We start from the raw sequence: 16,567 nt of genomic DNA on the forward strand, positions 1-16,567 counted from the left end.
TAACGTGGATAACTTTCCAAAAGCCGGGAATCCGTAATTGTCCATCAACTTTATGGAAATATAACCGTTGTGAATACTCGTCATTGTTTCTCGTTGAACGTCAACACTATGGTTCTGTATTTCTACCATTTCAAAAATCTCACACACTGACGTGTTTTTTGATAGCTAAATCTGAAGATGCGTCTATACTGATGCGAAACCGGTAGTCGCAAATCAAGTATTTTCATACAGGTATGCGGCTATTGGAAACACATCATTATTCTTGCTTCTATTTTGGCTGAATTATGGTTGAGTTGACAGGTGATTATCAAATGTGCTGTGGGAGTGTGGAGTTCTGAAGTGTTTTGAACATATTGTTTTAGAGTTCCTGCACGTTGCGCTATTTATACTATGTGACGAGGTAGTTGTATGTAACTTCATATAAGCCTGATCTGTTGAATTTACCTGTGGGTATTTCCTGTGTCTGAGCGTTTTCCGTGTTGCATTTGTTGTCCGTCCTGTATCCTATTTGAAGTTTCTGTTTATTTAAAACGTTGCCTCTTTTGTGAACAGTTTTGTTATTGTAGGTGAGTCCGTCCCATTTTCTTTCGTGTGTACGTTGTTGCACTGCTGTGTCTGGCAAGTGACTATTGTCTGTGTGTTGCGTTCAAAAATGGTTCAAATGGCTCTGAGCACTATGGGACTTAACAGCTGTGGTCATCAGTTCCCTAGAATTTAGAACTACTTAGACCTAACTAACCTAAGGACATTACACACATCCATGCCCGAGGCAGGATTCGAACCTGCTACCGTAGCAGTCGCACGGTTCCGGACTGCGCGCCTAGAACCGCGAGACCACCGCGGCCGGCTGTGTGTTGCGTTCTTCTGTGTTGTTGTGCAAGTTCTTATGTACATGTGGCATGTTCATTCCATTTTACTTTTACATATTTGTTGGTTTAGTTTCTCCATCATATGGATATTATAGCTGTTCTATGGGTGTTCTGTGTTGATGACTGGAAACATGTTGCCTGGACGGACGAGTCTCGCTTCAAATTGTATCGAGCAGAAGGACCTATACGGGTATGGAGACAACCGCAGGAATCCATGGCCCTACATTACAGCAGGGTATTGTTCAAACTGGTGGAGGCTCTGTAATGGTGTGAGGCGTGTGCAGTTGTAGTGGACCCCTGGTACGTCTAGATACGACTCTGACAGGTGACACGTACATAAGCACCCTGTCTGATGACCTATATCCATTCATGGATCATTGTGCATTCCGACGGACTTGAGGAATTCCAGCAGCACATTGCGACACCCTACACGTGCAGAATTACTACACAGTGGCTCCAGAAACACTCTTCTGAGGTTAAACTCTTCCGCGGGCCAGCTTCCCAGACATGAACAATATTGAGCATATCTGGGACACCTTGCAATGTGCTGTTCAGAAGAGGTTCCCACACCCTCGTACTCTTACGGATTTATGGACAGCGCTGCCAGGATTCCTACTGTCAATTCCCTCCAGCACGACTGCAAACATTAGTCGAATCCATGCCAAGTCGTGTTGCTGCCCTTCTGCGTGCTCGCAGAGGACCTACATGAGATAGGCAGGTGTACCAAATTCTTTTACCCTTCAGTGTATATATGTCAGCCAGTGTTTTATCATTCGCAATGTAACGTCAATATAAATAAAATAAGTAACCTTCCTACGTCGTGGACATTACCATCAAGAGTAACATAGACTAATACTATAAAAAATAAATCGTGATAAACTGTAACATTTAGGCTCTAGGCGTCGGTGTCGAGTGAATATGCAAAGTGCACTCTTCACAATGACACGAAACGTGCCTATCACAGAGTACTAAATAATAATAATAATAATAATAATTATAATAACAATAATAATAGTAATATTAATAATGTGTGTTTAACAGCCGAAAGGAAAAATACATCAGTAGAGAACACACACACACACTCACTCACACGCACACAGATGCTGACTTTTCCGAGAAAGCCTACACAATGACAAAATAAATAAATAAATAATGGCTGTAGCACGTGGCTAACTCTGTGTGTGTCTGAGTTGCACGGTTGAACGTCATGGATCACAAGAAATTCAATTTCTTAGCTGCGAATTCCACTGTGTCGTAAATAGTTTTAGCCATTTACCCATGATGTTTTTTATTCATTACTAGCTGACAAACCCAGCATTGCCGAGTATAAATTTTGCCAATTTTCTATTAAAAGTGAATACAAAAATCAGCTGTTTTTTTATTGTAATATCCCAGACAATTTCTGTACGCTGGGCTCATTTGCTTCGCCTGCCTACAACATGAGTTTCTAAACGTCTCTATGACAACGCCTCTTCACAGGCCTATAGATAGCGACTTCTCTGGCCCACATCCTTGTGCTCTTTACAGTTGAAAGCTGTCGAATGCGCTGACAGGTATCTGGGATTTCCTTAAGCTGATTCGACTGTAAGACCGTTTCAGTAATAAAGAATAAATGCATCAAAACTTCACGCATAAAGCGGAATTTGTTCACGCATCTCAGCGTTTATCACGTCATATCTCTTGAACTATGTGTTATACAATGATATATTTGTGAAGATACATTCAGCGACATATGTGGATACTGACGAAGAAGTAAGATGCGAGTAGAGTCAGTAGCACTGAAGTAATAAATTTAAACGGCGAGCAAAATGCGGCAGCTTCTCGCGCATCACTGTCTTAATAACGTCATATCTCATGAGCTATATGTGGTACCATGATATAATTTTGTAGGGGCATTTAACGGCATATGTCCATACTGTCTGCAAAATTTGTCGCAAGTAGAGATGCTAGCAGAGAAGTAATACATTTAAACGGCAGTTTTCCGTGCAGCCCATTGTGTGTGACGTCATATCTCCTGAAGTGTGACAGGCAGGTGGTTCTTCATCTCCACAGCCATTGTTGCTTGATAGTAAGGGATGTGTGTACCAAGTTTGGTTGAAATGGGTCCGTTGGTTTAGGAGGAGATGTGGAACACACACACACACACACACACACACACACATTTTTATAGTAGGTCTGGATGTCATCTGTTAGAATGCATTTATGCATGTGCCACGCATACAGTGTGCATATCGGTAGCAAATGAGATATGCCGTTTTGCCGACACAGCTGTTATAATGATTTCGTGCTCCATGGCAGACTTCCAACCACCACCTCCGCCGCCGCCAAAGATGCATCGGCCTCTGACGCCGCCGCCGCCTCCGCCCGCGCCGCACGACCTACCTCCGACGCCCGCCACAGGAGAGCAGCACCAGCAACAGATACCGACGACGTTTCGGCCTTCGCCCGCTAGGCCGCAGCACCGCCTGGAGACGGCCGACAACGACCCGGAGCCGCAGTCGTGCAACTTGGTGGCCAACGACCTGTGTCTCGAAACCGACGACTACCCAGAGTAAGACTACGTGATCCTTCAGTAATTACTTCCGTTTTAGACGTACCAAAGACGGGAAGAATTTTTTTATTTTGTTTAGGAATCATCTTGGTTTTCTTTCAAAAGAGATTTTGTAAATACGACACAGCGTTGCCTGTATTGTTAAGGAGTATAATATAATGTTCCTTCGGACATGCGAAGCAACTACAGTCGTCAAGAAACACTGGAAATGTACTCGCAGCTGTGAATATGAACCATCTTCGGCTATATTTCAAGCATTTCCAAACGAAAATGATATCACACTTCTTAATAACACAGACATTTCTATTTCGTATGTATTCTCCAACACTAGGCCCTCGATTTCAAATAAGTGTGTTCTTCCTGGACGGGAACATACATAACGTACGAGAGCAGGTTGTGACACAAGGACGACGACGTACGGAAGTTTGTGTCAATGATTTGTATACGTACAGCCGAAGCAGTAGCGGTCTAGCTTTCTGAGCACCATGTCCTCCTCGACATGAACGCTTGTGCGACCTGGTATCTGGTTGTTAATGGGAAATACGTGACACAAAGTCGTCTACATGCCATTAACATGACAGATTCGCCACTTTGACCCCATTGTCACACGAGTGACACGGATGAACGTCGACTAATTTATGGATGTTCTGTAGAGGTGTGGCAGTTGATTCAGAAAACGCTTGTCTTTCTTCTACGTACGGCTCCCCATGCTATTGCGCCGAATTTCCAGACGTGATTTTTTTCCCACGTGCGAAGACTAACACAATGAACTGTATAAAAGGGCTATCACTCTCTTACTTGTTCCATGAGGGAGATGAGTGTTTTTGATTTGCGGACAAAGCTCGTTTTACCTTTCTCATGCACAATCCGAGATACCTCAAAACTATGCTAACTTTTTGGGTACTTCCTTCTTCGACCCATCCCCCCCCCCCTCCCCCTGCCACCCCTCTGCAGCTCTCCGAATGAAGCAGTTGTGAAACGGTTTGAATTCATGAAATCAAGGTACATATGGCACTGTATGGCAATAACGTTTAATTTGAGAGATCCATATGGGGCCCGAAGATGGCATAGTGGAATGCCGAAACTGTTGCCGTCCAAATAAAATAAAATAACACCTTAGTTACATGGCTGTTGGAGAATTTCATTGATATTGACAATTACTGAAACAGGGGATGTCCACTGTCCATGATGGATCAAGAGAGACAAATTTACATTGTCGTTGTTCTAATATACAGCCGAATGTATCTGATATTCGCAACTGCCGATACATTCTCTGGATTAGGAAAGCAAAAAGAAGGCACAATCCTCCTCGGGTATGAAATGCTCATCATCATCGGTTCAAAAACGCAATATTTGTAATTTACAGCAACCAAATAAATTGTTCGGCGTCACAAATCCAGAATAGGCATTATTTTTTTTCCAAAATAATTGAGGTATTGTGTCATTCGTGGTTACATACCTGGAACCCTTCGGAATCTCTACCACAATCATGCAGAGTCTGACTTCGCGGAGACAACAACTTACATGAATGGGTGCATATTACTGTTGTTGTTTAGCGCAACATACGATGGTCAGCATTTGAGATTGAAGCTGATCGTCTCGAAACTGGTAACGACATAATAAAGATATATTGTACTTTTTTATGTCCTAAGGAGAACTGCGATCACTGAATAGCAGAGTTCTATTTAGAAATCGTAATTATTTTTTAATTTGGTCGGATTTGGATAGTTAAACAACCCTTCTTCAGATATGTCCTTGGTACAAAGTAAACTGTCAGTTTAGAATTTTGGCAGCCTCCAAATGTCAAAACATCTAATGGCAACATTTGAGTTAACGAGTTTTAAAGTGGCTTATTGAGTAGTTCCTTGCTGCCATTAATTCTTTTGATACTAGGAGGCTGCATATTTCCTAAAGTGACCTATTACTTTGTAAGAAGACCAGATCCGAAGATCAATTCTTAGTGAAACGGCCCTATGCATTTCCTCCTATTTCGGTACAATTTTGAAGCGTTAAAACTTCTCTATATGCAACAGTATAATTCGCGGAAATGGTTTACTGAATTTCTAAAGTTCTGTACAAGGTTATTTAAATATAATTTGAAAAATAATGGTCCTATAACACTCTGTACGCCCGATGCTACTTTCACGTCTAAAGATTACTCTCCACTGAGAATGACTTACTATGTTCTGTTTGCTAGAAACTCTTCAGTCTAATCACACAGCTGATTTGATATTCCGTACGCTCTTATTTTGTTTATTAGGCAGCAGTGCGGAACTGTATAGAACGTATTCCTGAAGTCAATACGCACGGGATCAACCTTGGCGCCGGTGTCAACTATTTTCTAGGTCTCCTGGACGAAACCAGCGTGCAGGATTTCAGAAGACCGTTGTTTTCAGAATTTAAAATACCATCAAAATCAATCAGATTAATTAAAATGTGTATAGATGAAACTTTATGTTGCATAAAGACACCGGTAGGAGAAACTGAAGATTTTAAGGTGTACACTGGACTGAGACAAGGGGATGCCATTTCGCCTATTTTATTTAGCCTTGTCCTAGAGAAGGTCGTAGAGAATTTTCTAAAACCAGTCCGCAAGGGATCCAGCTATAGGACGTGAACATTACAAGACTTGCCTATGCATATGATGTAGCACTAATAAGTAGTTCCAAAAGAGAATTAATCAGAATGATGCAAAATTATTACAAAATTGCTGAGAAAACAGGATTACATGTTAATGAAGAAAAGACAGAATACCTTGCCCACAAGTAAGAAAACTAGAAAAGGTGCACCTCTGACTGTAGATGGATTCAATTTCAAGACCGTTGACCACTTCATGTACCTAGGAAGTCTTTTTAGTAATAACAACAGAACAGATATAGAAATAGATGCCCGTTTATCAACCCCAAACAAGACACTTTTTAGTTTCATCAAAATTCTAAGAAAAAGATCACTTAGCAGTAACTTCAAAATCCACTTATATCAATTGACCATTATACCTGGGATGTTATATGGATGTGAAACATTAATATTTAGAAAGAAAGATGAAGAAAAACTGTTAATATTCGAAAGAAAAGTACTAAGGAAAGTGTTTGGACCTGTATACGACGAAAATAGCATGGAATGGAGAATAAGAAAAAATGAAGAATTAAGAGGGCTGTACAAACACTATAACATCGTCGAAGTGCTCAAGAGGAGAAGGTTGAATTGGGCAGGCCATATAGCAAGAATGACAGAGAATAGACTACCTAGAATGGCATTCAGCAGAACAATAGATGGAACGAGAGGAAGTGGGAGACCCAGAATCAGATGGCGGGATAACATTCTGGAGGACACAACTAGGATGAACAGCAACAGCAACTGGATAAACAGCGTATTGGACAGGCAGAAGTGGAAGAGGCTCATAGAGCAGGCGTATGGTAGATAAGGCCCTTGCCACATGTAAAGTAAAGTAAGTTGTTTTCAGCCGGCCGAAGTGGCCGTGCGGTTAAAGGCGCTGCAGTCTGGAACCGCAAGACCGCTACGGTCGCAGGTTCGAATCCTGCCTCGGGCATGGATGTTTGTGATGTCCTTAGGTTAGTTAGGTTTAACTAGTTCTAAGTTCTAGGGGACTAATGACCTCAGCAGTTGAGTCCCATAGTGCTCAGAGCCATTTGAACCATTTTTTTTTTTTTCAGAACATGTTGATACCCACGGAGGAGATTTTTGGTCTCCAGTAATGCCATAACACGCTAGCGTAAAACGCACACAAGGCATACGTAGAATATCTAAATGATTCTACGGATGAGCATGGAGGGTTAGTCTTAGAGGATGAAAAAGAATGTGATGAAAATTGCTGGGATCCAACAAAAGAAAAATGGAAGGTGGAGAAAGCGAATCAGAATCTTAAGGAAAGGAAAGTGGTGGACTGTGATCAAATACCATATGAGGGGCTAAAGGCCCTAGTGAATGATGCTATAACTTAAATAACAAATCTGATCAACAGAATGTGTGACACAGGTATCTGGATTGAAGATATCCTTAAGACCATAATTGCTCCCTCACGAAGGAAATGCAACGCCAATCAATATAAAGATTACAGGACAATAAGTTTTGTATGACATGTTACCAAGGCTGTGACCAGAATAGTGCTGAGAAAAATATGAAGGAAAATAGAGGAGAATATAGGAGAAGATTAGTTAGGATTTACAAAAAGGAAGAGGGTTCGGACATGAAATTGTGTCTCTGAAGATGACGGCAGAGAACTTTTTGGAAGTAAAGAGGGAAATGACAGACCTGACTGGTGTAAGCTGTTGAAGATTATGGAAGACACTGATTTAGACCGGAAGGATAGAAGGCTGATGAAGCAAATCTATATGGGACAGAAAGTGTTAGTTCGAAGAGAATAAGATGAAACTGAAGAGGTCGGGATTCGAAGTTGTGTAAGACGGAGTTGGTGTATGTCACTGGAACGTTTCAACATATTCGCCGGAAAGCTAATCATTAAGGCCTTAGAAAAACCGAAAAGACTATTAGTGGGAGGAGAAAGAATAAAAACTATCAAGCACGCTGATGATATAACCTACCCACCTCTCCGGCTAATTAGGATACTCTATATAGCTGTGTACTTAAAGTCCCTAATCTGTGCTGGCCGCTGTGGCCGAGCGGTTCTAGGCGCTTCAGTCCGGAACCGCGCTGCTGCTACGGTCGCAGGTTCGAATCCTACCTTGGGCGTGGATATGTGTGATGTCCTTAGGTTAGTTAGGTTTAAGTAATTCTAAGTCTAGGGGACTGATGACGTCAGATGTTCAGTCCCATGGTGCTTAGAGCCATTTTTGAACCTAATCTGCGAGAAAAAGGCCTCTACTCCGAAGAATAATGTAAAACTGAGAGAAGTAGATGAAGTTATAACCGAATCACTACTGCTCAGTACTTTAGTAATGACGATTAGAAACAAAGTTCGGTTAACTTTATATATTTTTATTACGTAAATTAGTTTTTAATTAACACTAGTTAGTGGAAAATTTGAAAAAGGTTTTCAAAGCTTTCAGCAATGAAAATAACCAGCGGTCCCCAGTTTCTCACCGGAACAAGAATAGTTTATTGAAACTGAACCTTATAATCGTAAGCAATAGTTATTGGCTTCATGATATGGGAAAAGTACCTGTCGCACAATTTCAAGTACTTCACACCACACATGTCACAGTAGCCAAATAATAATCAAATAGCAAACACATACATCATATTATATTAATTTTCAAAGATCAGTTAAAGTAAGATTATATACTGGTTGTGGACAGAAACTTTTTGTTACGTTACTCACCGTAATACTAACAACCGTAATTGTAGCAAGAGAAAGATTGTTTGAATTTACTCATTGGTAGGAACTGTCATTTACCTAGCAATTACTCTAATATTTCTTTGTAACAAAAGTTATAAATTATGCCACAAGCTATAAATTAGAAACTGTGCTTTGACAGTGAAATTCAGTGTCCAAGTTACGTAAAGTTTTAGTACTAATTTTTATTATGAAAGTTACTGTATTTTTAGCAAATTAATTAATACTGGCTTTTGCATCATTCTGTTTCTGACATTATTCGTAGTCCAGCCAAAGATTTCAATATTACGTAATTGTCTAAAAGTTGGAAAAATTATGTTTCGATAATCTAATAAATTAATGTTCACTTCATTTTCAGTTCATTTTCTGATTAACTCGGTTCATACAAAGGGATAGGATGGATATTACTTGGATAATGACTTAGAAAAATTATTTACGTTACAATGTACACAAAAACAATGTTATTTAAGCAATAAAATTCCAACTACGAGGATCAGCCTATTACACTTCTAGTTATAAAAAGTCCAGATCTTACTTCTCTTTATGATGCCGTTGGTGTGTCGAGTGGCTTCGTTCAGCGGTAAAATAGGGCTGAGGTTGATCTTCTTGCCATACCATAGCCAATAACAAGGGCCCCCACAGTACTCTTGATGCTATGTGAATTACTCTTGCTGCATTTGTACTGTGACCAATAAATGCCATAGCTTGCGCATATTAAACATCCGCCAAATCAGCCATTTCAGTTTTCACTGCTCCGCACTTCGGAAACAGAATTTTTATCTCCGCACTTTTGCATAGCCACACCGGCGAATACCCACAACCAACGACACCAATCGTCTCTTCGCGACCCCAAACTGCTACTTTCTTTGGTGCGCTCGCACGCCCAGCGATAATGCGTTTATAATTCATTATACTCTTTGACAATATTTTTCCTTGACTAGGACAGTGTGTCTACTTACAAAATGTTAACATTCCATGCGTATTCTCTTTGTTAAGTAACAAATAGCATTTGTAACTTGACAACATATTTACAAGAATAATATTCAGCACAACTAATAAAACAAACTTCGCAAAACACGTAGAGAATGTACGATCTTCCACAGAGTTGTGGTGATATAGACAGTGCTGCAGAAATGGAGGAGGAGCTCCAGGTAACGATGGAGAATATTGTTACAGTGGCTAAAGACTTTGCAATAAATCTGAACATTGGCAAGATTTAAGTGATGAGAATCGGAAGAGAAGATGATTCAGTTAATATATCACTAGATGGAATGGTATTAGAACAGGTTCAGTCATTCCTGTATTTGGAAAGCTTGATAGCTTCCAGCTGAAGTTGTACACAGGAAGTCTGTCGCAGAATCTCCATGGGAAAGAGAGCTTTCGGTAGAGTGAAACATTTGCTGACAGCCATAAGCACCCCCCTTATACTTAGGAAGAAGTTCATCAAATGTAGTGTGTGGAGCGTGGTGCCTTGTTGTTCTGAAATGTGGACAGTCAGACAGAAAGAACAAAAATATTTAGAAAGTTATGAAACGTGGCCGTGGAGGAGAACGTAAAAAGTGAAATGGATCGACAAACGACAAATGAGGGGTTGTACACGGTAGGAGAGGAGAGGAACTTCGTAAGGATGTTACAGAAGAGGAAAACATCTTAGATGGACATATATTACGAAGGAATTGTCTACTACAGATAATCAAGGAGGGAAGAGTAGAAGGAAAAAGAGGGAGGCGAAGAAGAAGATTTCGGATGCTAGAAGATGTGATGAGAGAAAGAAGTTACAAGGAAATGAGGGAGAGTGCTCAGATCATAGATATATGGAGGACGTACATTTGATATCTGTCTGAAGACAAATTTACTGAAAGAAGAAGGAAACACGTTCCAAAATTCTATAACAGATCGACGTCAGTGATGTAGGCCTGTAGTTCTGTGCGTCTGTCCGACGATCCTTTTAGAAAACGAGAATCATTTGTTCTTGTTTCCTCTCAACAGGAACGCTTCACTCCCCCTACGACCTGCAATGCGGTGCTAGTAGAAGAAGCATGTTCTGTGTCGAATAGTTTTGGTGTCTCATCAGATCCTTTGGCCTTTGCTCTGTCGAGCGATTTCAGTTGCTCGTGGACACTTACTTTGATGCCCGTCTTTTTGACGTTCGTAGAACGATTTAAAGGAGGAATCACAATATCAGTGAAATAATTTTGGGAAAAGGCTTTTAGTATTTCGACCGCCCTCTCCAATTCTTCGTTTCGATGGCATTATGGTCACAAAAAGTAATTAGAATGACTGCTTAGGATCTGTATCACAATGAATCTAATTAGCAGACCTTTATTCGTGTGGTGGCAACACTTGTCCTGGCCCAGTATGGACTACTCCTAAGGACGAAAAATTTTTGGAAAATATAGCTTGTAACATAAGAGTCTCTCAGTTACTGAGGTCATAATCTCTGCACATAGAAAAAGAAAATATGCTATACAGACAAGGAAGTGCTTTATTTTCACGCTATATCAGTTTTTTACTGTTTAGCGTAATATATTTCTGTTGGGAAACTGACATGTATAGGACATATACTGAAGCGCCAAAGAAACTGGTATAGGCATGCGTATTCAAATACAGAGATATCCAAACAGGCAGAATACGGCGCTGCGCTTGGCAACGCCTATATAAAATAGAAAGTGTCTGCCGCAGTTATGAGATCGGTTACTGCTGCTGCAGTGGTAAGTTATGAAGATTTAAGTAAGTTTGAACGTGGTATTATAGTCGGCGCTTGAGCGATGGGACACAGCATCTCCGAGGTAGCAATGAAGTGGGGATTTTCCCTTACGACCGTTTCACGAGAGTACCGTGAATATCAGGAATCCGGTAAAACATTAAATCTTCGACAACGTTGTGGCTGGAAAAAGATCCTGCAAGAACGGGACCAACGACAACTGAAGACAATCATCAGCGTGACGGAAGTGCAACCCTCAAATTACTGCAGATTTCAATGCTGGGTCATCAAAAAGTGTCACAGTGCGAATCATTCAACGAAACATCATCGACATGAACTTTCGAAGCCAAAGGCCCACTCGTGTACCTATGCTGACTGCACAACATAACGGTTTACGCCTCGTCTGGGTCCGTCAACACCGACATTGGACTGTCGATGACTTGAAACACGTTGCCTGGTTGGACGAGTCTCGTTTCAAATTGTATTGAACCGATGAACGTGTACGGGTATGGCGACAACCCCATGAATCCATAGACCTGAATGTCAGCAGGGGACTGTTAAAGCTGGTGCAGGCTCTGTAATGGTGTGAGGCGTGTGCAGTTGGAATGATACGGGACCCTTCCTTGGTACGTCTAGGTACGATTCTGATAGGTGACACGTACGTAAGCAACCTGCATCTATTCATGTCTATTGTGCATTCCGACGGACTTTGGCAATTCCAGCAGGACAATGTGACACCCCTCACGTCCAGAATTGCTAGAAAGTGGCTCCAGGAACGCTCTTCCGTGTTCATACTCTTCCGCTGGCGCCAAACTCCTCAGAACATGAACATTATTGAGCATGTCTGGGATATCTTGCAATGTGTTTTCAGAAGAGGTCTCGGCCCCTGGTACTCTTACGGACTTATGGACAGCCCTGCAGGATTCATGGTGTCAGTTCCCTCCAGCAATACTTCAGACATTAGTCGACTCCAAGCCACGTCGTGTTGTGGCACTTCTACGTACTCGCTACACGATATTTGGCTGGTGTACCAGTTTCTTTGGTTCTTCAGTGAATAAGCGTACCACCTGAGAGTCTTTCTTATGTGAAATGTTTAAACGAACATCTTGGTTACGCATGGAATTATCTCTTAGTCCTTCATGTTTTTTCATGTACTATCAATGGACAAGCTTACAGTACTTACTTCGAGGTGACGTGCTAGAGGATGGGCCGGTTTGAGAGTTACGAAACATCTAATTTATTCACTATGGGCCAGCTCCTCATTTCATTGTTTCTTATGCCTGTCGACTTCTACACAACAGATTCCGTAGAAAGAGGTGAACTAATTCCCTCGTTTATAACTTATCCGGACCTAAGCGGATTAGATTTTTATTAATGGGTGTATTTGGCAGCTCTTATGTATTATGCCGCAGTGGGTGATGCAGAGACTCTTGGGCTCACGTTGTACAAGCTGTGGAGGCAACGTAATACGCCACGGATACAGCAGCGCATCAGGAATTCAGCGTGAGGGCGGCTAAAATGTCACCCGGTACCAGTTGCTGGTTAACTAGGCAACTACTACCACGAGCAATGAAAGAATTGATTTTCATTATTTCCCACCGCTATTAAAGGTTTAACACAAGAAGTCAAGTATTCAAGTGAGAAATCGAGTACACTGTCCATTACTGATGTCGTTTCATGCAAGTCACGCGCAAGAAACGCCGATAGTTCCGGCCTGTAAGGTGAGGTGGAAGGAAGACTGGTTCAAAATACGTTCAACAATTACCCCAGCCCACATATTCCGGCTGCACCGATGCTGATGATTCGCTGCCACCATACCATGCTATCCCACAGATGACTGTTATGAAAGTTGAAGATACCACTCCGCTTAAAAGTGGCCTCATCTGTGAATGGTATGGATGACACAAATACCGGAAGAGTGTTTGCCTCGTGAAGAAACCAGTGACAAAACTGCCCCCGATGAGGCAAGTCTGACTCTAGGAAGCCCTGCACACCCTGTGAGTGGTAAGCGAAGTAGTAGTTGTCATAGAGGACGTTACACACGGCCGTCTGGCTTACTCTGTTCTGGCGGGCCGTCTGCCTGGTATTGATACAGCGGTCGCCTTACACAATGTTAATTACATTTTCCTCCAAGTTTGGTTTCCGAACATTTCGGGTACGTCCTTCATGATTTCATGCTTCCTTGAACGACACTGTCTCAGACAAACGGCGAGACACTGTTGCAAACATTGAATGTTGTGGTAGTTGTCAGCGGAGATAGGTCTCCTGAAACAATCTTGCTGCTCGCCGCTCGTCGCCATTTACCTTTCCGTAAGTAAACACCATATTGACAGGCTCTCGATTCGAATACGGAATCATTGTGTACAACGCTTTATCACATCGACTACAAGGTGAGTCAGCAAGAGAACCAAATTAGACTACCAATTACTAAGGCAAGAGAGGGCGCTAGGGCATGACGTATGAGGAACAGTACCACCCTCTAGGAGGAAACGATGCTTCCTGTAACTGTGGCTGTATGGTATAGCGTTTATTGGACCGCAATTTCCGTAACAAAGTTTGATCGAATAAATGGTCTGTAGCATGGAAACCGTGCATTTCCGGACAGAAGTTCATTAGATCATTTTTGTTCCGTATCCTTTCTTAGATCACCGTTTGTACACGGTGGAAAAAATCGTCCCATGTAAGCCAGACACCGAAACCTCAAGGCTAACAAAACAAAATGTTAAGTTCCCCAGACCTGTTGTACCAGCATTGTACTGTAGTTAAGGACAGACTTAGACCTTTGAATGGAAAATAGACGTGCTCAGAAACATCTTTTAATTTTATATTGACCGGAATAGACTTTCTTACACTTAGTGTTTTGATTTTTATTTCTGCGGCGCACATTTATGGCGTTTGTACAATTTCCGAAGGAATTTGGTTGACGATGTAGTAAAACAATGAGAATGTAAAGATTATTTTAGATTAATTGGCAACACGCGTTTAGTCAGTTTAATTAGATATGCATCGACGAATAGGACCCCAGAGTCTCAACGAAGGAGTGATATTACAAAAAGTAGTGTAATAGCAAAATTTATAGTTAATGTGGAAAACCCTAGTAGCAAATTGTCCTTTTCGTAATCTTAAATATGTAACATTGTTATTGTTTCTTGTAAGCTAAGAAACTTTCTATTTCGCTTTCTGAATCTTCTCATTTTAGGACCAAGGTTGTGAGTGAAACGCGTTCACGGTGCTGCAGAAAGAGATGTATATCGTGAAAAATGAGAATAAAAGACGTTGGAACTTAAAGGAAAAGGAGATGTTAACAAGAAGGGGCAAATATGGAAACTGCGACACAAAGGAGTTCTCTTTTCCCTGAAAGTCAGGAAGCCCGACTCTTGGGAGAGATGGGCGGCCTTTTTCTTCGTAGCTTGCGGTCGTATCTTTCTTACACAAACCGTTCTGCTGCTGTTCCTCAGCCACTGCAGATCGAGCAGTTAATATCTTCATACCCTCTGTAAAAATAGGAAGAACTGATTTTTTGTATCTGTGTAAAGCAATGTAGTGGCCGAATTACTTTCCTACGTGCGAATCACTAGGGAAGCAAAGTAACAACAGAGTGCATATTTACCGGCTGAGAAGGACCGCCTTTGGTTGCATCATCAGTCTTTCGTTGGTAACATAAACTGCTGAAGACAGTTTTGCACCCCCCGTGAACGTGGGCGTCGATTCACGCGGAGAAGATAATGAAAGACAAAGTCACTGTGTTATTGTTCTGGTCGTCAGTCCGAAGACTGGCTTGATGCTGCTCTCCACGCTAATCTACCATATGCAAGCTTTTTCAGCCCTTTCCTACCGCAACAAACTTCCACTTAAACCTGCTTCCCATGTCTTAGTCTCTTTCTATAGTTGTAACCCTCAACATTCCGTTCTATTACCAAACTGCCAATTATCTGATGCCACAGAATGTTTCGAATTAATCGATCCCTTCTTGTACTAAAGTTATGTCATGTTGTTGTTGTTGTGGTCTTCAGTCCTGAGACTGGTTTGATGCAGCTCTCCATGCTACTCTATCCTGTGCAAGCTTCTTCATCTCCCAGTACTTACTGCAACCAACATCCTTCTGAATATGTTTAGTGTATTCATCTCTTGGTCTCCCTCTACGATTTTTAGCTTCCAAGCTGCCCTACAATGCTAAATTTGTGATCCCCTGATGCCTCAAAACATGTCCTACCAACCGGTCCCTTCTTTTTGTCAAGTTGTGCCACAAACTCCTCTTCTCCCCAATACTATTCAATACCTCCTCATTAGTTATGTGATCCATCCATCTAATCTTTAGCATTCTTCTGTAGCACCACATTTCGAAAGCTTCTATTCTCTTCTTGTCTAAACTATTTATCGTCCATGTTTCACTTCCATACATGGCTACACTCCATACAAATACTTTCAGAAACGACTTCCTGACACTTAAATCTATACTCGATGTTAACAAATTTCTCTTCTTCAGAAACGCTTTCCTTGCCATTGCCAGTCTACATTTTATACCCTCTCTACTTCGACCATCATCAGTTATTTTACTCCCTAAATAGCAAAACTCCTTTACTACTTTAAGTGTCTCATTTCCTAATATAATTCCCTCAGCATCACCCGATTTAATTTGACTACATTCCATTATCCGCGTTTTGCTTTTGTTGATGTTCATCTTATATCCTCCTTTCTAGACTCTGTCCATTCCGTTCAACTGCTCTTCCAAGTCCTTTACTGTCTCTGACAGAATTACAATGTCATCGGCGAACCTCAAAGATTTTATTTCTTCTCCATGGATTTTAATACCTACTCGGAATTTTTCTTTTGTTTCCGTTACTGCTGCTCAATATACAGATTGAATAACATTGGGGAGGGCTACAACCATGTCTCACTCCCTTCCCAACCACTGCTTCCCTTTCATGCCCCTCGACTCTTATATCTGCCATCTGGTCTCTGTACAAACTGTAAATAGCCTCTCGCTCCCTGCATTTTACCCCTGCCACCTTCAGAATTTGAAAGACAGTATTCCAGTTAACACTGTCAAAAGCTTTCTCTAAGTCTACAACTGCTAGAAACGTAGGTTTGCCTTTTCTTAATTTTTCTTCTAAGATAAGTCGTAAGGT

The 16,567-nt window shown here is 41.4% G+C and overlaps 1 protein-coding gene across 1 annotated transcript in view; it reads left to right on the forward strand.

The window, feature by feature from the left end:
- LOC124545643 (neurotrophin 1) overlaps window positions 1–16,567 on the forward strand; it is a 130,107-nt gene that overhangs the window by 50,909 nt on the left and 62,631 nt on the right. Inside the window, exon 4 of the mRNA XM_047124589.1 lies at window positions 3,270–3,420. Within this exon, the coding sequence (XP_046980545.1) occupies window positions 3,270–3,420 (151 nt within the window). The remainder of the gene's footprint in view (window positions 1–3,269; window positions 3,421–16,567) is intronic.

The sequence above is a fragment of the Schistocerca americana genome, chromosome 8 (assembly GCF_021461395.2).
Source record: "Schistocerca americana isolate TAMUIC-IGC-003095 chromosome 8, iqSchAmer2.1, whole genome shotgun sequence".
Classification (NCBI taxonomy): domain Eukaryota; kingdom Metazoa; phylum Arthropoda; class Insecta; order Orthoptera; family Acrididae; genus Schistocerca; species Schistocerca americana.